Source organism: Falco punctatus (genome assembly GCF_963210335.1).
Source record: "Falco punctatus genome assembly, chromosome: 9".
Taxonomy (NCBI): Eukaryota; Metazoa; Chordata; class Aves; order Falconiformes; family Falconidae; genus Falco; species Falco punctatus.
The window spans coordinates 21,719,218-21,740,709 of NC_137589.1; the positions used below are offsets into that span (position 1 = coordinate 21,719,218).

General features: G+C 40.0%; 1 protein-coding gene and 1 long non-coding RNA gene across 7 annotated transcripts in view; one reads left to right on the top strand and one right to left on the bottom strand.

The window, feature by feature from the left end:
- Positions 1 to 21,492, top strand: part of PCDH15 (protocadherin related 15) — an 878,455-nt gene that overhangs the window by 459,180 nt on the left and 397,783 nt on the right. For all 6 annotated transcript variants that reach the window (XM_080401549.1, XM_080401544.1, XM_080401545.1 and 3 more), the window contains one exon: positions 8,686 to 8,804. In XM_080401549.1, coding sequence (XP_080257675.1) covers positions 8,714 to 8,804 — 91 coding nt within the window. In that variant the 5' untranslated portion in view covers positions 8,686 to 8,713. The remainder of the gene's footprint in view (positions 1 to 8,685; positions 8,805 to 21,492) is intronic.
- LOC308069477 overlaps positions 1 to 21,492 on the bottom strand; it is a 302,542-nt gene that overhangs the window by 177,380 nt on the left and 103,670 nt on the right. The window lies entirely within an intron of this gene.

A 21,492-nucleotide genomic window follows, 5' to 3' on the forward strand; every position in this document is an offset into this window, starting at 1 on the left:
TAGAGATGAGAATCTGCAGCATATATATTCTACTTGAGACAACGTAATTTTCTTTGATAAAATAAATTCACCTAACAGAGTTTTGGACGTTTCCATTGCTATAATGGAAGTCAGTTTTTAAGCCTTGAGATGTTGAGACAGTTAGTGGTTTCCTACAAGGAGCACTCAGAGGGACTCTTGACAGAATAGTTTCTGGCCTGAGAGAGAGACTCATGGCTGTGGTGGTGTCTGCCTGGTCTAGCAGGAAGCAGGGATAGGAAAGTTAAGAGTAGAGCTGGGTAGATTTGGATATTTTGACTTTAACATGAGTATTTAAAGGTAGGTTCATCTTCAAAGAATCATTAAACTTGGGAAAGATGAACAGATATCTAGATGCAGAAATTCAGTCCTTCTAATGGTGCTCAATGAACCATTTTAACTGGCTCAACATCTTTTTAATGGTACTGCATAGTAAACTACTTGTTGTATGCTCCTAGCAAGGGCTTGGCATGTTGTGTGACAGTAGCTGCAGCTGGAGACTGCATGTCCTTTTTGGAGCTGGGCAGTGGTGTGTGTCCCCTACCCTCCAGTTGGTGGTGGTGGAGTGAGCTGAATGCCTTCCAGCCTCACTGCTTTTAGGTATTTTTGCTGTTTGCTGCCATTTTGACAGCACCTCTATCCTGGCCAAACTCCAATTGCTTAACCTGAGAGCACTAACATTCATTTAGGTTCCCAGCAGCACAAGCTAAGAGTTGTGTGTCTGAGTGTGCTTTTTCTTCCTCATTGCATTTCATGTGTTTTGCTTCTATGAGAATCTTCTAGCTTGTTGAAAATTTGAGTGGGAGCCAGGAAGAACCTGAACTTTCAAACTATCTAAGATTTCAAAAATCAAACATTCTAACATTCTTTCCACTGTACCAATACCAAGATCTTCCTTATTTTTTGCTTAAAGAAAACCTGATTTGCTCCTCTGTATTAAGCAAGTCCAATGAATGACCCTTGGAGAGGAACAGCTCTGGCAAGGAAGGAACTGAGAGATTTCTGGGATGTCATCCAATACTTGTCTTGCAGTAAAAGCAATGAAGCCGATCTTTTAATTTGTACTTTCATATCAAAATATATTTTCATTATTAACTAGCAAAATAACCTGCACTTCAATGTATAATTTAAGCTTTATGTGCCTATTTTGTAGGGATGAAGATTATTGAAGAACTAACTTTGCTACCTCTGACTAATATAGATTGTATTTCTTCTAATATTTTTACATTAAGCAGTTAATGTTACTTTTTAAATTAAGTCTTCTGGCAGTGATGTATGGGGGTTTAGGATATCTTTCCCTCCTTCTCTTTCTAGAGCCACAATCTGCAAAGCAGGAGTTTCGCATGTACAGTGTGATGCAGCCCAAATTTACAAATGTTTTTTGATGAAGTACTCAAAGCCTTCTGTGAGAACAGTGTTTTATAGGTTAAGTCCATGCACAGGGGTTGGGAAACTGAATATCTATATAATAAATTTATAAATTGGATTTGTAGACAGGTATGAATTGGGTACTTTATTTACCCACTCATGATTAAGAGGTTGTAACACTGTTAATCCATCTAATAGCTGGATTAGTTTTTAAAAATACAGAAAATAAATCAAGCATTCACAACTAGTGATGGAAATAGGAAATAATTCTTCTCCATCTCTACGTCAGTTGTTCTAGAAAAGCTTTTTTCTATTTTTGGGTAGTATAGTTGACATTTCTCTGTTCAAACCTACATATACTTAGCAATCTTCTGTCTTCTGTGGAAATTAGCAGTATGCTACATCAATTGTTAATATAGTGCCTTTATAGTACATTTTGCTGGTAGGGGGTTTGGAAAAGTGCTCTCAGGATGTCACCTACTGTGAGTCAGGCTGTAAACACATTGGCTACTATTGCTGTATAGAGATGGAGAATAATTTATTTATGGAGTATAGGAAAATACACATTATTTTGGGGATAAATAAACGTAGGAATTTTTGCATTGAAGTACAAATGACTCTTGTTAACTTTTAAATTACATCGTTCACATCTAGGTACAGTCAACTGTATCTAAATGAAGTGCTGTCATTGAAGTTTTAAATTACTTTTGAGCTAATGCAGAGGCAAGTAATTTGCTGTTACTGCTGCTCTACTTTCTTTAGAAATACCTTTCTGTGGCAGTGGCTAAGCATCTTATACAAAAGTGGTCATTTCTGTATGAAAGTCACAGAAAATAATAGGTGTAAAGAGTGGGGTAGGGAAATACTTAAAAGTAGTAGCCCCTAGAATAATACGGGCAAGGAGGAATGTATGAATTATTTGAAAGTAGAAGCATGCTGAGGAATTTTAACTTGCAGATGAAAATATTTTCAGTTTTTCATATAAATTGCCATCAGATTTTTCTTAAGTTCTCAGATATCTGCTTTCTAAAAATGCTCTCTCCAAGGAAGGCTAGAAAATCAAGACCCTGGTAAACAGAGGAGAAAAGCAGAAATGCAGCATCAATGCAATTCTGTTCTTTATGTTGGTTTATTTGGACTGGATCCATAAGAATGGATCCAGCAGCTGTGAAAAAGGAACGGAGTTGTGAGCATGTTTGATCTTGATCTTAAAAAACCTCCATATTCCAGAAGACTTTTATTCCAAGGAGGGGAGAGTAACAAAACCCATACCAGTTGTGCTGACTCTATAGCATGAAAGCCCTATAGCTAATATAGGGCTTGGGTAAACACAAGAGTCCATAGGCTGGAATATGCTCAAGCATTGTTAGTGAAATAAAAACTGTAGTAGTGTTCTGGTTGTATTTGCACAGTAGATTATTCACAATGACCCAGTTCAGCCAAATATTTGCTTATGCTTGAATTCTTCTTCAGGAAAGCATTTAAACATTAAAGTCTTCCTTCACTGATTCTTCTCTTGTTCTGAAGTAGGTGCTGTGAGATGGGCTCAGCAGTTGCCTGGGAACTGGGCACAGGAGTTTGTGGCCTGACTTTTAGCCTTGCAGGATGCCTCAAAATAGTGGTGGTTCCTGAGCTCATGAGATGAAATTTAGCATGTGTGTGTGCGCATGTGCACACATCCCCCATACCCCCACCCTGTCCCTCGCCTCCGGTTAAACCTAAAGGGAAGATGTTTTCCAGCACTGTAGCTTTCCAGCTGATATGCTTCAGATGTGCTCCAGCAGCAATTCGGGTTTGGGACCCAGCTAATCAGAAGTACCCCACCCTGAGATAATTAGTGTGGATGTCAGGTCCCAGCACTGACTTCTACTGTACCTATGAGTCCCATCTGCTTGCTAGTGTAAGTGTCACAGTGCTGTGCTGCATTTGGTTTGTGTGGCACTGGAAACAGCTAAAACTGTAAATGGTAGGCATTCTGCTGTGCCTAACTGGAATAGGACATATGTTAAGGCAGATGTAGCTCCCCACCATATGAAGTGACATTAGTTAAGAATGGCATTGAGACAAACCAGAGTTGTGGGGTGGTTTTTTTGTCTGTTCGTGTTTCATTAAGACTTCATAAGGCTTTTTTTTATGTTAACAGTTCAATGTAATTGTTTCAACAACAAAAATAAAACATTTGGGGTGTATAGTTTAATGGACTGTAGCTTTTATCAAGCCAGGAACACTATCAGATTTCGAAGCAAATTAATCTCCTTTTTGGCTTCTGTAAGAGACTTCCCCCCCCCCCCCCCCCCCCCCCGTTTCTTTTGACACTTCTGATTTATTATGGCACCTGTTCTATAGAATAAGCATTTGCACTTCAGTCTGAACCCTATTTTTGTGTACACAATCTTTAAAAGACTTAATCTGATCAGTAGTTATACAGATGAACCTTATAATAAAACTGTCCACTATAGTTTTTCCTGTGTTTAAACAATTGTTACATGTAATTTTAAAGATTTATCACAATCATAAAATACCAAGAGCAATACCACTAAGCAAAATGTGTAGCTTCTGATGCTTGAAGGAGTTCTGGATGGTTGTGTAAATTAATAGCCTAGATATAAATGTGTACTTAATAATTTTTTTTAAAATGCTCTCTTACTCATCCAACTACGACAGTTTCATGGGAGCTTTTGTTTTTGATATATACATTAAATGGCAAATATTTGTGTACGTTTTGACTGAATTACTGTGTACTTAATTTCTTTTTAAATATGCTGTTTCTGCTTCTACAATGGATTTATGGGTTTGAAGCCCTGATAGAGTGCCTCAAAGTTGTTTTCAGATTTGCTGCTTAATGGTAAGAGAACACTTAAAGAAGTTGTTGCTCTGTGACTATTTATGTGGTGTGGCACTACTGTATTCCACTTTTGGCTTGCTGCAAGCACAGTCCAGAATTTGGTGATTTGTATGTTTGGGTTTTTTTCTGATTCAAATAGAATTGTCAAGTGTTTACTGAAATGCTGGATTCTGCTGCAATTTAAACTCGATAGTTGTGAGCTGAGTTTATTAGAGACCAATGTGGACAATGTGTGCAAGGGGTTGGGTATTTGTACACTAGTTTTTCATTCAATTTTATCAACTCTGAAATGCGTAAATTATTTGAATTTTCTTTTTTTGCTCCTTTGCCTATCTTTCTCTGGGAGGTTAACTTTTATAAATCATCAGTTCCATTTAACAGGTGACATTAGCTTGTTAGCATGTATCCGATTTCAAAAAAATTTCTTACAACTGTTTGTATTTCTACACAGCAAACAAGTCTGTATAGGCATTTAAAATCATTTTTTTACCCCAACTATGCATGGCTATTTATTTTGACTGAGTCCATGTTTCCCCCCTCAGCTTCAAGTAAATGCAATGTTTTAAGTACTGTAGTAACAACTGATCTTCAATAAGTATTTAAGGTTACTGTAATATAATTTGGCCTTAAATATATTCAAGGTGCTTGGATTTGATAGCTTCTATTTGATGTTTTGGGGGTTTTTTATTCACTTCTATCTCCTGTTAGATTTTACATGCCTCTTGTACAAATGTCTCGATAACTAGTCGGTGTTTTGGCTGATTCAGTAGCTGTATTGGTGAGAGGGTAGTAGGGAGAAATAAAAAAAGGCCAGAGGTGAGAAGAGGAGACGTGATTGCTCCTCAGAGTGTGATTATGCCAGTTTGCCGCAGTTGAGCTGTAAAAATCTCCAGTAATCGCCTGCTGCTGCTGCCACTCCTCTGGGAAAAATCTGTGTGTATTTTTGTTTCTCAACTGTATAGTCAATTGGGGAACACTCTGGAGAGAACGTTATCGAAATTTTTTTCCTTTTTAAAATGCAGGCATGCCAGGAAGTGAAATTTCCTTAAATTTTAACTTTCTGGTTTTCATTTAATATTTTTTGTGCATCTAGAGTTCAATACTGTATTTCTTCCATATTGTTTACTTTTGGGGACTTTGGTAGTAACTTCTTTGTTGTGAGCTATTTCCCACTTAGCAAAATCTGTTGAACTTAAGAATATTCTTTTTTCTACACTTCATAACAGTTTATTCTGGTACAAATTGGAGGAAAAAGGGTGTGTCTGTGTGCAATTTTATTCTGCTGTATTACAGTTGTGAATAGATGCTTATTCTTAGAGCAGCAGTGTTGCTATACTTGTGGTTCACTTGACATTTCATTAAAGTAAAAAATAAATCTGCCAAGATTCTGTCATAAAATCTCTCCAGAGCAGACTCAACTCATGGATGTCAGATGAGCTCTGAATAATTTCTGAAATAGAACATCATGATTGGAGATCTGGATATTTTTTTCAAGGTTGTAAAATAGAGTATCAGAGGCCTCTGAAGTGCATGTGTGCATTTCTTTCTAGGTCTCGTAAGTAGTCTGCATATGGATGTGATTTTTCTTAGACTGACCTGAAGAAACTAAGAGAGTCTCCTGAACCACTTATTTCTGTTTTCCGAGGTGCAAAAGATTGGAAGAACGTGACAGCAAATGCCACCAGTAGTAACACTGGCTGCTTAAGCTGAAAAGTTGACGGAGTCCAGATCTTTTAAGATCACCTCTCAATGTGGGAGGAAAAAATGGTGAAATATTGGGAATTTCACATCCTCAAAAGTTCCCAGAAGAGTAATGATGATGTTGGATTAATTTGAATCGATTTGGGTAATGTGGAGACACTCAGCCTTTAAAAGGAGTCAACTAGAATATAGTACAGTGGAAAATATTTCTGTTCTTTGAAGGTGCCATTGCAAAATCCAGAGTGACTTCTGATTTGACTAAGTGGAAAATCAGGGGACAGTTATCAAATGAGCATTTTGGTAAGTGAAAGAGAGGAAAAAGGCACTTTTGAGCAACATCAGCAAACTTCCTGAATGGGTTCCTCAGGGAAGGGTTTTTTTTTGTTGTTGTTGTTGCTCAAGAAAGAACTAGCTGCTCCTTTTCTCTACAGGTAACATACCTGATGAGCTTGCAGCTTCCTTTTTCATAGCTATGTAGCAAGCTTTTAAATAGTTGTTAGGTTTTGTTTGTTAGTTGTTTTTTTAATTATGGATAGTGAGATTTTTGATAACAATTCTGCTCTCCTTACGTGTATAAGAGTGACAGACCCTTTAGGAACAGTCTGAAATTCTCATTTGAGCTGTCTCTGCTGGAGTTAGGGGCAGAAACTGTTGTAGAAGTGCCAGTGGAAGAGGAGGAGAGAGGAGAAAGGTGTGTGCTTTTGTATGGTTCATAGATACTATTGCATGGCTTGAATTCATTAATTCCTGTAACCTTGAGGTGTTTTGTCAAGACTGACATTTCTGTAGGTGAAATGAAAATGAACAGTCCCATGAGATCTGTACTGCTGCTTCAATTAGACACAGGCTGCCTCCTTGTTTGAAGTATAATATTAAATTTCTTCCTGAAATTGCTGCCTGTTGCAGTTAGCTGCCTAAAGTGATCTACTACTGCTGAACAGGGTGGGAAGAGTCCTACTTGAATGAAGATGGAGATTGGAAAGCCTCTCTCCATCTTTTAACACTCAAATGAGAAGTGGAGCCCTGTGTGTCATGTAGGATTTTAAATGTTTTTTGCTGCTCCCCTTTATTTTTACAGCATTGTTTGGACTAGCAAATGTCGGTATTGGAAATCCACTGGAAGGCATAAAGTCAACTGTGATCAATGGCTTTGCAAAGAAAAAAAGAGCTCTGCTTGCTGTGTAAGGGAGCCTCATTGATTCCACACAGCCTGAAGAAGCAGGCTTAATATATACAGTATCAGCCACCTAGGAACTTTAAATATTTTAAGTAAATGTGGTACAATCAATCTGGCTTATTAAATTTCACTGCTTGCTTTCCTTATCCATTTGAAAAAACTCAAGTTTTTCCTCCAAAATCCATGATACATACTTGTGTTGGTGTTTGGTTTGGTTGTTGGGTTTGGGTTTGGGTTGTTTTTTTTGGAACAGTTTATATTCTAGCACTGTTTCCTTGATATTAACCAAAATATTTTGTAAAATGATATGGTTTGGAATAAATTAAGATCTTAGAGAAATTCTTGGCTTGTCTGGTACTTAAAACTATCACCTATTTCTGTTAGTAGCAACCCTGCTTCTTTGTGGCTTAGATAACTCTTGAGAGTGATCTAAGAGGATGTTTTATGCCCTAAGTAGATGTGGGGTTTTTTTTCTGTGTTGTGTGAATTAGATTCTGTCCATACATTTGTGCTTTCTATAAGCTTGGTTTGTGGAAGGAAGATGATAGCACATCTTCAATAATATCTTGCTGACAGAGGATCAGATGCTGTTAATGCTGAGGCTGTTAAGGGGGGGCTAATAGTTTGTCTGTTTGACTTAAAATGAAACACAGCAGTTCTGTAACCACAATAGAAAGTTATAAGCAGAAAATGGCAATGAAATCAGAGTCAAGTGCTTTGCTTGGGAAAATAGACAGCGCTTAAACCATTTTTATACAATAACTTGTTTTTATACTGCTGTAAGTCTTTCTCCATTTCACGCTTCTGTTGCTAGGAAGTCCATTGCATTTGTCACAATGTTTTACATGCAAAAGGAATGTTTTTAAGTAATTCAGTTCTGGGCTACCGAAATATGCTAATTCTCTTTATTGGAGCTGTAAAACAGAGCTTTAGATAACTGTCTAATGTTACTCTAAGTATACTCCCAGAGTTCAGACAGATCTGTCTTGGCCAGTTTGTTCTCCTGTTGGTTTTGTGGTATGGGTGGGAGTGGATTTTTTGGTACATACGGGTTTTCTTTTCAGTTTTACCCCTTTTACTGGGCATGAACTAATTCATTTAACTCTCATTAAAGAAGGCCATCTCTGGGGTTTGCTCACGTTTTTCCTGGGGGAGGTTCTGCTGTGGGATGTTTTTGAATACTGGGTCCCTCCTAACGTCTGCAGTTGAATGCTAGTTTTAAAAGCAGAATATCTCTGATACGGTTACTTTTCCAAAGTGCTTTAAAGCATAAGGCTAAAGCAGGAAGGATAAATTGAATACTTAATTGTATGGAAACTAGGGAAATGAGGCCATATTTAAGCAAGCAGCTTGCATTTTCTTTACTTGGAGGCTTATGCAAACATGGTTATCAAGTTAATGAGTGCAAATGGATGTATTGATGCTAATGGGATTAACCTTGCTTGTTTTAACAGAAACAATGTTGTGCTCTTGTAGACTATTTAAACCCCATGTAGTGACCTGTGAAATAGTTTGTTATTACTCATCTTTGTGTAGGTTGGTTGACTAATGTGTGTATCAAATCTTTCTTTTTCAGGTCTGCCTTGAGTGAAGTTTGACAAAAAATGTTACAGCGGTTTTGTCTCTGGAAATGTTTAGCTGTAGGGATTGCAGTTGCTACTATCTTAGGAGGTTGTTTGGCCCAGAATGATGAAGGTAAGGTGCTTGCTGTGGGAAGTGTGGGATGATTCTGTGACTCCATTTGAATTTTGCTCCCCTCCCCCTGCCCCCTGGAATTATTACTTGAAAAAGTAGTTAGATACTTGGTAGGAAATAGAGGTTTAGGTATGTCTCATGATTTTAAGCATCTGCTGCTGATTATATTATACAAAGCTTTTGATTAACCAGACAAGATAAAATCTTAAGTTATGATTAATTAATATTGGACTCTAGCATTAAAATTTGTTTCCTCTTACTCATTGAACAAATACTTTACCTGTTTTATTTGTCAATTGACAGTTACAGTACATGGAACAGGTGTTTGAGAGAGAACTGTTAATGGGCTGTATGCATATTTGACCAAAAACTTGAGAAAAGATCCATAATGAGGGTATTCTAGAGCAGGGGTCCTCAAACTTTCTAAACAGGGGGCCGGTGCATGGATGAAGTGGCAGGAAGTCATCTGTGGCTGCTTGGTTTCCCCCCCAACCCCTGGCAGGGGCAGTGGTGGTGGTGGTGTTCTGTAAATACCAGGGGTCGGATTAAGGGCACTGGGGAGCTGTATCTGGCCCGCGGGCTGTAGTTTGAAGACCCCTGTTCTAGAGCAACAATGCTTGGGAAATACTGAAATGTGGAACCATTAGCTCGTGTTCATCCTCACAGCATCTTTGTTGAATTTATTTAAGAAGTACTAGAAACGTGTTCTGCCACTTATCTGTAGCAACAAAGAATTACAGACCTAGATACCTGATTATGATTTAATATTTTGAACAATTCTAAAAAAAATGAAGAATTGAGTTTACAGACTTGCTCTTAAATACTCCTAAGAATAATGAAGGGAGATAAGTAAAAACTGAGTATGATTTCAGAATGTCTGTAATGAAGTTGCTCATTATAAGTGGCACACTTCCTATGTAGGTAAACTGTAACAGTACATATTTATATGATATACTCTTACAGTGGTATTTTCTTTTGGAAAACTCTATTTTTGGCAGTTATGATGTACAATGGTTTTGTTTTCATGAGAAGTCTTCAATCCTACTAGAACTTTGCTTAGTATTTTTGGTATCTAGTAGAAAGTATGTTTCTATTTCTCTATTAATTGTTCTCCAAATGTCCTTTTATTCCTTTCCAGCCCCTAGCCCAACCCTACATTGTGTTTGATGTCTGTAATATACAAGAAAACTGATTTAATTTTATCCGTTTTTATACACTGTCATTACAGCTGTCATTCTTGACACTGATGTGTCTGAGCTGCTCACATTTCAGATACTTGATCTATGCTTGGATACAATTAGCTAGCTTTTTAATCATGTATTATAGCGCAGGAGTGGGGCCATTATGCTTTGCAAGCTTGGACTTAGTGATGGTTGTCAAGTGGTCTTTGAACAGCAAAAATGCTAGATTTGAGGGAGGAGAGGCTGCACAACAGTGGGATGTCCCCTGGCATGTTCATTAGCATGGGAGAAAGTGCATACTCTAGAGTGAAATTGAAGGAAGGGAAGAGGACCAGGATGATATGGCTGCGCTGGGCTATATCCATTCTGGGCCATGAAAAGAGAGCACTTGTGGTAGGCTGAAAATATGAAGCAATACTTTTTACTGTGATCTTGTTTGTACTCACACAGGCAATATCGTAACATTCATCCAAAAAGACCTCTTTCATCAAAATAATGTTTGTTGTGAATTTCAGTTGAATACTGATTTCTATTTACACTTGAACGATGCTGAAGTATGCAAAACTCACGGCACAGATGCCCCAGAAAGAATAGTAGTAGACAGTTTGATATTTCAAAATTGGAAAACAGATTCCTCAAGTTTCAATTTTTGTTCCCCTTTACTTCTTAAATGAGGAACTTCCATGTTTATTAATGTCCCTATCTCAAAAAGTATGCTGATCATACCTTTATGGAAAAATACTTGTCCACAGTTTTATATAAAGCTGTCCTTCATTAATGATAGCGTGACTGAGAATGTGTAGCACTTTCTGTACTTAAAAAGGCTTGGAAACATGTAGTTGCAGTTAGTGATCTGTTGTTCATAAAACTTTTTGTTGTGTGATGCAGTCACGCGGTAGGAGAGAGTCTGTGCAACTTCACTTCTGTGTCAGGAGTTACTGTGAGCAGGTGAAAATCGCATCACTGACAAATAGCAATGGCAGCAGAAACTCTGCTAATTTGATTTCTTTCTGTTTTTTTAATTGCCTTGCACAATTTTGACTTTTTATTTGATTCTTATATTGAATGCTTGCAATAATTCTATGAAAATTTGGCAGTAAAGCTTTCACTTGTGTCACTGGGAAGCAGAAGACCTGAAAATACAGAATATTTTGAAGTCAAGTCTAAGACTGGTGGGCAACTTAGTAATATATCTACTCCAAATATCCACAACTTTGGAGACACTATTCAGATAGTATTGGGGTTTTACAGACTTTCTTTTAGTGCATTAACCTAGATTCCTGAAATTTTGTGGGGTTTGTCTAAGCGGGTGTTTCAGGTGAGTTTACAAGGCTCCCTGCTAGTGTGGCTACACCATGATACTACTCCTGTTGTGTTTTGGGTTTTGTTGGTTGGTTGGGTTTGGGCTGGTGGTTTTTTTTTTGTTTTTTTTTTTTTTTTTTTTTTTTGTGTGTGTATGTGTGTGCTTTGGGGTTCTGTGGGGTTTTTTTTTTGTTTGTTTTTTTTTTTTTTGGGGGGGGGGCGGGGTTTGGTTCTTTTTTTGTCATGGCTTATGCCATTTTGTTTACCACAGAACCCAAACTTGTTTTTATCCTTAATATTCTCCCGTACATTTTGAAAGAGGAGCTTTGCTTTTCAGTGAATACAAATTTGATGCATACATCTGAGAGTTTCATTACTTTACTGGGGAGAAAAGTTCAGAAATGACGTTTCTTGAGAAACATGCAGCACCCCGATAGAAACTTGAGAATCAACTGCTTTCTGTTCCTGTCCTCTGCCCCCACCGTGTTCAAGAAAGGGTAAATTTAGCTAAAAGTACTTGTAATATTTTGAATGTACTTCATAGGAATTCCATAATGCTATAATAGTGAAAAAATTATGTGGAAATTGATTTAAGCCAGGGTGGGGTACATTAGCCACCCAGCTAATGAGGCAATGCTTATAAAAACAGTTACTTTGAAATATGTTTCTTGCTGCTAAATACAGAACTATGTTCTGTACTTACATCATTGCAGAGAAGTACTTTAGCATGCCTGGGACTGATAGACTTGTTGTAAATTGCAAGAACACGATTTGTAATCTAACATATAAAAGATGAATTCTTTTTAGTAATTGCAATTTAAAAACAGCGTGTTACTTTAAGAGCAGAACAATCATGAATAGAAACAGGAAAATCAATTACAGAAGAAATTATAGCCTATTTCTTTGCATCTAGCATGCAAATATTCTGTTTTCATGGTTGTACCTGTGCATATTTAGTTGCATGCCTTTCCTACTGCATTTTGCTCCATTAGCTCATACTTTCTCTATTTCAGGTGTTTTCGCTTGACCTCCTGAGTCATCAAATCTTTCCCAGCCAGAACAATTAATGATGTTACAAAGTAGCCTTCAAAACTTTATCAAGGACTGGCTTGAAAATGGTTAGGCTGTTTTCTTCCTATACTTATCAGGAAGCTTCCCCAGAATCTCATTTGTTCATTTGGCTTAATGCCATTGTCTCATAGAAATGAGACAATTTATTCATGGCTAGCTGATGGTGCCTGCATAATCTTTCAGTTCAGGTAATATGTTTCCATCACTGGTGTTTCTAGTCTCCAGTGAAAGGAATATTTAAAGAGCAGTTATTCCCCCTTTTGGTTTTTTGCTCACTAAACACGTTTGTGTAGGCTGCTCTTGCAAAGTAGATTCTTCTTCCCTTCGTGATCCCGGTAGTCCTGTTATGTCCTTCTTCTGGCTACATTTCTCTCTTCAATGTGGTTGCTGACATTTGTATTTTGTGTCTAGGTAACATCCTGACAGTTCTTTACAATGCTAGCTGTGCTTTACTGTCTCTGTTAGAATTATTTCATTCAGTGAGGTGTATTTTGTGCATTGGTGGCTGGCATTTGTGCTGTAATGTAGTACAGCTCTGTCTTTTTCTATAGTCATCTGTAACTGATAAGCATGGGCCTTTAGGAATTTTTTTTCTTTTTCTTAGCAATATTTTTGTCAGTGGTGTCCAAGTGACGTGCAAAGCAATCTCTAGTTTGTGCTTGAGTTTTGTTTCTGTTTGTGCCACTAATAAATTTGTGTCCTGCATTTCTTGTTCCAAGGTTTCAATGAGCTGAAATGTTAGTCATATGTTACTACTCATTTGTAGAGAACTCTATCACCTTTCAGGACAAAGTACCGATCTAAATTAAGTCTGCTTGTCATCTTACTTTAGCCAGCTCTCTTCAGGTAGTGCTTAAAATTTTTATTCTAATCCATCCTTTCCAGCTTAATAATTTCTTGTGGGGAGTATGTAAAATGTATTGATGAAATGCAAATAGTTTACATCTACTGTAGTCCCATTGTATTAAAAAACACACACACCAATTCTTCTGTTATCACATTAGTCTCAATGTACTGTTGGTCAACCCATTCACTGTTTCCTTCCAATGGTTTCTCTGTATTATTGTTTTGCTCAGTCATGTGGTATGCCAGAATAAATGTAAAACTGTGGGTACATGGGTGTTTTTTTTTTAATGTTAAAGAAATCTGGTTCTGCCATATCTGTTGCCCTTAATTGGCTCTTTCCCAAGCAGGAGAAATGCTGCTAAAATTATTTGTTTATCACAGCCCCCCCTTCCCCCCATATTTTAGCTTCAATCAAAGTAGAAATGTCAGTTATATCTTTGTAATATGTAAAATCAGGCTAGCTACAATCTGTTGTCTTTACAGTGCTACTGTTAAATTCAGTAGCAAACTATCAAGCTAAAAGAAGCTGTGAGGAAGATGGAAACCCAGGATCCAATTTCTTCTTTTTTTTTTTTTCTACTTTAATCCAATGTATATGACTAGAAGAAATGCTTTAGAAGCAATTTTTTGGTTGGTAGAGAAGTCTGATGCATTTAAAAGCTACTTCTGTGCGCTTTTGTGCTATACCAAACTGATCCAGCAAAAATGATCATTTAACAATTAACAAATTTAATAGTTTTCAGCATTTATGCTTAGCAATTACCCATCACGAAGGATACAGCTGTGAACTTGAGGGTACAAGTAATTTATTCTTTACTCTTAAAAAATGAAACAAAGGCAAAAATAATTCTGATCACTGTTTGAAAACAAAGTAAAACCAAAAAGCAAATGTGAAGATCCACTGACAGAAGCTGCAATGATTCTGTTAGTAGGATTTTCAGAACTGTTTAATGGGTTTGAGTCTCTGAGGCGTGCTACTCTAGCAGAGGTGCTCTAGCGTGGAGGATCATGCCAAGAGACTGCTTGGAGCTTTTTGTGAACTGAGGTCAAAGATAAAGAGAGAGGGTGCCCCAGCCCACTTCCCCCCAGAATTGGAAGCGTTGAGGCCCTGATGAGTGGCAGCTCTGATTCAGTGTGTGTGGGGCCAGGAGTGAAGGCAGCAAAACCCCGACGTGTACAAATGCAACCCCCAGAGTGGGAGTGACTGGGACTGTGGTACCAGAGTGGGCAAACAGGCCATGGCACATCATCCAGGGCATGGTGTGGCGGTTGGCCAAGGGAGAGAACTATCCCCCTAATGCCTCAAAGAGGCAACCTCTAACAGTTGTTGTTGCTCCCCCTTCCCAAGGAAAACAAGCTATGGCTTCCACTCGGCCAAAAGCAAGCGTCAGAAAGGCATGTGGTGACCCAGACAGAGCTCCCACAGAAACATGCAGCTGTCCAGGTCTTGTGCTGCAGGGAGCGCCTGAGCTTCTCACTGCTGTTAGAGGGCAGCTGAGAATACCCGTGTGAGGTGTGACCAGGTGGGTGAACTGCTCAGCCTGGTGGCAGAGCTGAAAGAGGAAGCAGAAAGGTTAAGGTGTATCAGGAAGTCTGAGAGGGAGAGAGACTGGAGGAGCCACTCCCTACCAAATTAGACAAATGCATCACATGTAGTGAGAAAAATGCACCACATGGACACATCACAAGAAGCAGAGACTTCCTCTACCTACTGTCCGCTACGCAGATGGAGGGGTTCTAAGTGACCAGGAGGAATGGAAACAGGTCCCTGCTCAGGACAGCTGGCGAATCCCCTCTTGGCCTACCTCACCTTCCCTGGTGCCTCTGTACGACAGGCACACCACTCTGGAACCTGAGAGCCAGGCAAATGATGGTGTGGACGAATATCCACCCAGGTTGGAGGAGCTGCCCAGGGAGACTCAGTCAACTCCACACATCATGGCCATCTCTGCTAGGAAGAAAAGAAAGGTGGCTGTCATCAGTGACTCCACTCTGAGAGGGAACAAAGGGCCTGCTATGCTGACTGGATCCAGCCCACATGGAAGCTTCTGCCTCGCTGGGGCCTGGGTCAGGGGTGTTGCTAGAAAAGTCCCTTGTCTGGTACAGCCCTCAGATTATCTGGTTTTCCAAGTGGGCAATAATGAAGTCCAAACTACAAGAAGTCTGAGGGCAATCAGGAGATACCTCAGAGCCTTGGGGTGACTGGCTGAGGGATCCGGAGCACAAACAGTGTTTTCTTCTATCCTGATAGTTGCAGGGAACAATGGAGCCTGTAATAGGAAGGTCACACAGATCAATACCTGGCTCCTGGCCTGGTGTCACTGGCTAAATCTCAGGGGGTTTTGATCATGGGTCAGTACACACAGCCCCAGGCCTGCTGGCAGCAGGTGGGGTTCACCTGTCCCAAAGGGGAAAAGGATTCTAGCTCAGGAGTTAGCAGGGCTCGTTGAGAGAGATTTAAACTAGATTTGAAGGAGGAACAGAATAAAACCAAGCTTGTTAGAGATGAGCCTGTGGGCAGCACACCAGTGTTTGAGGTGAGATCCATAGCACAGCTGAAGTGCATCTGTGCCGGTGCCCAAAGCGTGGGCAGCAAACAGGAGGAGCTGAAAGCCGTCATGACATAGCTGCCATCATGGAAACATGGTGGGATGACTCGCATGACTGGAGTGCTGCGATGGATGGCTACAAACTCTTCAGAAGAGATGGGCAAGGAAGGAGAGGCAGTGGGCTAGCTCTGTGTGTCAGGGAGTGTTTCAGCTGCCTAGAGCTGAATGATGGTGACAGAGTTGCGTGTTTATGGGTAAGAATCAGGAGAGGGGCCAACAAGCCAGGTATCCTGGTGGGAGTCTGTTACAGACCACCCAGCCAGGATGAGGAGGCAGATGAAACATTCCACCAGCAACTGGGAGAAGTCTCATGATCGCTGGCCCTTGTTCTCCTGGGGGACTTCAACCTACAAATGTCTGCTGGAAATACAATACAGCGGAGAGGAAACAGCCTAGGAGGTTCCTGGAGCATGTGGAAGATAACTTCCTGACACAGCTGGGCAGTGAACCAGCCAGGGGAGATGCCCCACTGGACCTGCTGTTAAAGACGGGGAAGGACTGGTGGGTGATGTGATGGATGGAGGACATCTTAGCCATAGCAATCATGAGATGACAGAGTTTTCAATTCTCAGAGAAGTAAGGAGGAAGGTCACCAGAACTGCTACCCTGGACTTCCAGAGGGCCAACTTTGGCCTGTTTAAGAGTCTTGATGACAGTGTCCTTTGGGAGATAGTTCTGAAGGGCCAAGGGGCCCAGGCGGGCTGAGCATTCTTCAAGAGGGAAGTCGTAAAGGTGCAGGAGCAGACTGTCCCCATGTGCAGAAAGATGGGCTGGCAGGGGAGAAGACCAGCCTGGCTGAACAGAGCTTTGGCTGCAATTTGGGGAGAAAAGGAGAGTTTTTTACCACCTGTGGAAGAAGGGACAGGCACCTCTGGAAAACTATAAGGAATTTCCGAGTTTATGCAGGGTGAAGATTAGATAGGTGAAAACCCAGCTAGAGCTCCGGCTGGCCACTGCTGTAAAAGATAACAGAAACTGGTTTTACAAATACAGTAGAAACAAAAGGAGGGCCAAGAAGAATCTGCATCCTTTATTGAATGGTGGAGGAGAACATTGTCACAAAGGATGAGGAAAAGGCTGAGGTCCTTAATGCTTTCTTTGCCTCAGCCCTTAATAGTAAGGCCAGCTTCACCCAGGGTAATCGGCCCCCTGAGCTGGAATACGGGAATGAAGAAGAGCAGAATGAAGTCCCCACAGTCCAGGAGGAAAGGGTCAGTGACCTGCTGCTCCACTTAGATGTGCACAAGTGTATGGGGCTGGATGGGATCCACCTGAGGGTACTGAGGGATTTGGCAGAGGAGCTCGCTGAGCCACTGTACATCATTTATCAACAGTCCTGGTTAACTGGGGAGGTCCCAGAAGATCCTGCCCATTATAAGAAGTGCAAGAAGGGGGATCCCAGGGAGTTACAGGCCTGTCAGCCTGACCTCGGTGCCAGGGAAGGTAATGGAGCAGGTCATCCTGAGCACCATCACATGGCACATGCAGGACAACCAGGGGATCAGGCCCAGCCAGCATGAGTTTGTGAAAGGCAGGTCGTGCTTGATGAACCTGATCTCCTACAAGACAACCTGCCTAGTAGATGAGAGAAGTGCTGTGGATGTTGTCTACCTGGACCTTCATAAAGCCTTTGACATAGTCTCCCACAGCATTCTTCTGGAGAAACTGGCTGCTCATGGCTTGGATGGGTGTACTCATCTCACCCTACCAGGGCAGGGTGAGACCCAGCAAGAGAATTCCTTCCTGGCCGCCTCTGGTGGAGCGGTGCCTGGGTGGTTCCATGGAGCATTTGGCTCTGTATGGATGCAAAACTGAGCAGTTAATTTTCTCACCGCATTTTTGTCCTGAAGGTAATGAAGGCTCTTCAAGGGCTGAATCAGCATGGGTTGTTTTTGTTGGGGAGTATAGACTTCTGTGGAATAAAATATACAGTAAGGAGAAGTTGCAGAAATAACTGGCTTCAGTGAGAACTGGTGGCAAAATGTGATTGCTAGGTATCAAAACTGACATCATGGTGTATGAACTAGGGTTGTGCTGAGCAGTAAGCACATAATTCTTCTCTGACTTTGGATGCAAAGGAAGCTACCTGAGGTAGCAGATAGCCAAGTGAGCCTGACCGTCTGCCTGGCTGCACTAAAGGAGCTGCTTGAGGATAATCCTGTACTGTACCACGCTGATACTGTTTTTCTTTACTACCACTGAGAGAAGGGCGCATGCAGATGGCTGGTTTTAAAGTAGACTAAAGTCAGGCCTCATTTAGATCAACATTAAGTTTTTTTAACATTGTACCGAGGAACAGAAATGCTTACTCCTGACTCCTTTTGCATATTGAAGAAAAACCTCCAAAACCAAACTACTACATGAACAAGTAGATCTCGCTGGGTTTCTTTTCCATTGGTTCAGTAAACCGAGCTGACTCACCCTATGGCTGCAGAACTGCTACATCTGCAGCAGGGCAGGGGGATACCAAGTCTGGTAGAAGGGTTTAACAGCGGCTTCCAAGTTAGGCATAATGTAAACCTGTATCCTTGCTGCATTCTTAAACTGAAATTCAGACTTTGCAGGTTGTATGGGCCAGGCAGGAAGAAACACATTTCTTGCCAACTTCAACACTTGGGTGGTGTTGAACTACTTGAGATTAAGTCCATCTAGTTAATTAAATTAATCCATTAAGTTAATGCTAGCATCTGAAATGAAATAAAATTCAGACTAATCAGAAGGTTTACTTACCCAAGAATGTATTTCATTTCAGAAGGGTTAAGTAGATATTTTTAAATTGGGATATAAGGAATAGCTGTTTAAATAGTCTTTATCTTTACTCTGAGTGGGAGATCGTTTTTTAAGTAAGGGTTTTCCTGTGAAAAAGGCAATGGTACAGTTCACTTCTGCCACCAGGATTGTTCGGCCATTAAGCTCTTTCAGCAGTTCTTTCTTTAGTTACTGTCTTTTATTCAGCCTAACAGAGTCTTAAAGCTACAGAAATTGAATAACTAAAAGGCCTTACAAATCACTTTAAGAGACTACTTTAAAAATAAAATAGTTTCAGATCTTGTTATATTACTGTTGGCCAGGAAATTAACTTGGGAAAATGCATATTTGATTACATGTAGCTCATTTATCATTCCCTGATCCCTACACTGTACATATCCAGTAAAAGAAGAGAAACACAAACAGGTGCTTGCCTAAGGGCTGCCTGGGAAAGCCTCTGTTCTTCAGAACATAATTAATTTGTTTGTTTTATGGAAACTTGATGCTTTTGGTTGGGAACTCTGGCACTTGGCTCTGCAATGATCCTAAAAGGAAAAGAGCTGCCCTTGATTTCTTTGTTGGTTTTGTGCTACCATTAGTTCCTCTGCAGTGTTTAGTTCTTCAAAGTGTGACTGATGGGACATCTGGAAGTGCCACTAGCAGTGCTCTGAGTCTGCAGAAGATCAGTTTCCCTTTGGCAAGAGGCAAGTTAAATTAATGAAATATGGGCACTGGAAACAAGGGTTCATCTTAATTAACAGTTTTCAGCCCTTGGTCTCCTGGAAGAAGTGACTGAGTACCCTGCGTGCTCCCTGTGAGGGTGCTGGGATGGATGAGGCAGGAAGACACTTGTTGTTGGGAGGTGACAAATCCCAGATCCCAAGATACTTGGAACAACCAGACTGTGGGATTTAGCTAGGAATGAGGCTCTTCTAGGCACTGACCTACCAAGTTCTTTCTGCTCAGCCTTATTTTTTGGCACATGAGGTGTTGTGTGTTGTATTGCCTGGATTATATGGTTGCAGACATTGATGTTCTTTGAGTCACCTAGGACCTGACTGACCTGAGCCATCCCTTGGTGTGGGAAAGCTGTGACTATTGAGCTAGTGCTTTTCCTCCAAGGGACAGGTGCCCTTTCTTAAGGTGTAGTCCATGTCTGAAAAGGGAAGGCCTGGTGCAGGGAAAGCAGAAACCCTTGTGAAAGTGCGCTGTCACAGCTTGTGTCCCCTCTGTAAGAGTGGCTTGGACTTTGGGACTTTCATAGAGTAAACTGTAGCTCCGGTGATACTGGACTGAGCTCCAGAGAATCAGCAACAGTTGTGTTTGTGCGTTCATGTGTTGGTTTATGGCCGTAGAGCATACCTATTGAGCAAAGCTAACCCCTGTACTGGTCATTCTTGTGCTTTAATAGTAATGTATGGAAGTCTTGAGTGGAGAGATATATCTGTGTAACTTTATTTCACAGATTAGTCAGTGTTTTGACATAGAATTAAAGCAAGCAAGTCAGGTTTACTAGAATACTGTATTTGTTTATGATCTCCATCTCATGTCTGGATTTACCACTTCCATTGAAACTAATTTCTTTAAGCCAAGAGAGATTTGATTTTCACATAAGAGGAACTGACTCATAGCTCTGTCCTGTAGAACACACGTTCTGTGCATTACGAGTTACAGATTTGGTTTTGAATCACTTCAAATGCCCAGTTGTGCTTCAGTTCAATTAATTTATATATTGGGAGTGGCATTCTTAACTACATCAATAATGAGCCTGTTTGTTTTATTATGTGGCAAAGATGTGATTGAACAGTGGGTTGTGGCAAGGACACTGTTAATTACAGTAGCAATAAATATGAAGTTTTAAGTAATTAGTGTAGAAAAAGATCAGTACTACTGTAACTAAGTTGTTCCAAAAAATATAGCGCGAAATCTTTTTTCAGAGGACATCTTAACTTTCTTGTTGATTTCTTTTCAACTATGGATTCTTAGTTAGGAAGGCTTTAAACAGGGGTTTGGGTCTTTCAGTGCTTCCAGAGGGTCTGAAGAGTTCATGCAGCAGACAACAGAATCTCTGCTGTAGTGTGTATAGTGGGAGCAGTCTCATGTGTTTGGGCAATAATTGTAAAGAATGAGCTCTCACAGCTCATTTTAATGCATTCGTTTTACAGTAATCATTTTCAGATTAGGGGATCATTACTGTTCAGCTGTTGTCTATCATTAAATATAGACAGTGTTTTTCTTGACTAAAGCTCATGTAAACTCAAAAAATTGCTAGGGATTTATAGGGAATAATGACTGCGGTGACAAAATGTCTGGTGTTTTGAATCTAAAACCAAAAACAACCACCAAAAAAACATCGCAGGCCAAACACCTTCCCCACCTTTTCCACAAATATAACTGTAGTTTTTAAAGTAACTATAGTTTGTAACTATGACCTGTAGTGTCGGATGAATAAGTGCCAGCTATGATGTTAATACTTAATGGGAACTTAATAGAGCAAGTGGAACAGACTTGGAAAGATTTTTGTTTTGAAGACTTTTGCCCTTATACACAGATGGGATTGCTGGGTTTCCTCCCAGGCAGATAGTCCCTCTCTCATCTTCTAGGGAATTTATGTTGAAATATAAGGATTTTTTTTTTTTTTAGATGGTGAAAGAACTTTTGATTAAATAGTTACACTATTTAATATATAGTATTATATTATAATATATATATAATATAAAAATAGTAGATTAAAGAGTTTAAAAAAAAACAAAGCAACTCCAATGGTCTTATTGAGTTAATATTTAATTTCTTACTATTTAAAAAAAATAGTAAGAAAAAGTCTGTTCTTTACTGCAGTATTTATTAGACAGTCTATCGAGGCATGGCAAGCCTTAAATTGGTGCAGAGAGGAATATGTAGGCTACAATGAGCAGAAATCAAACATTTAAA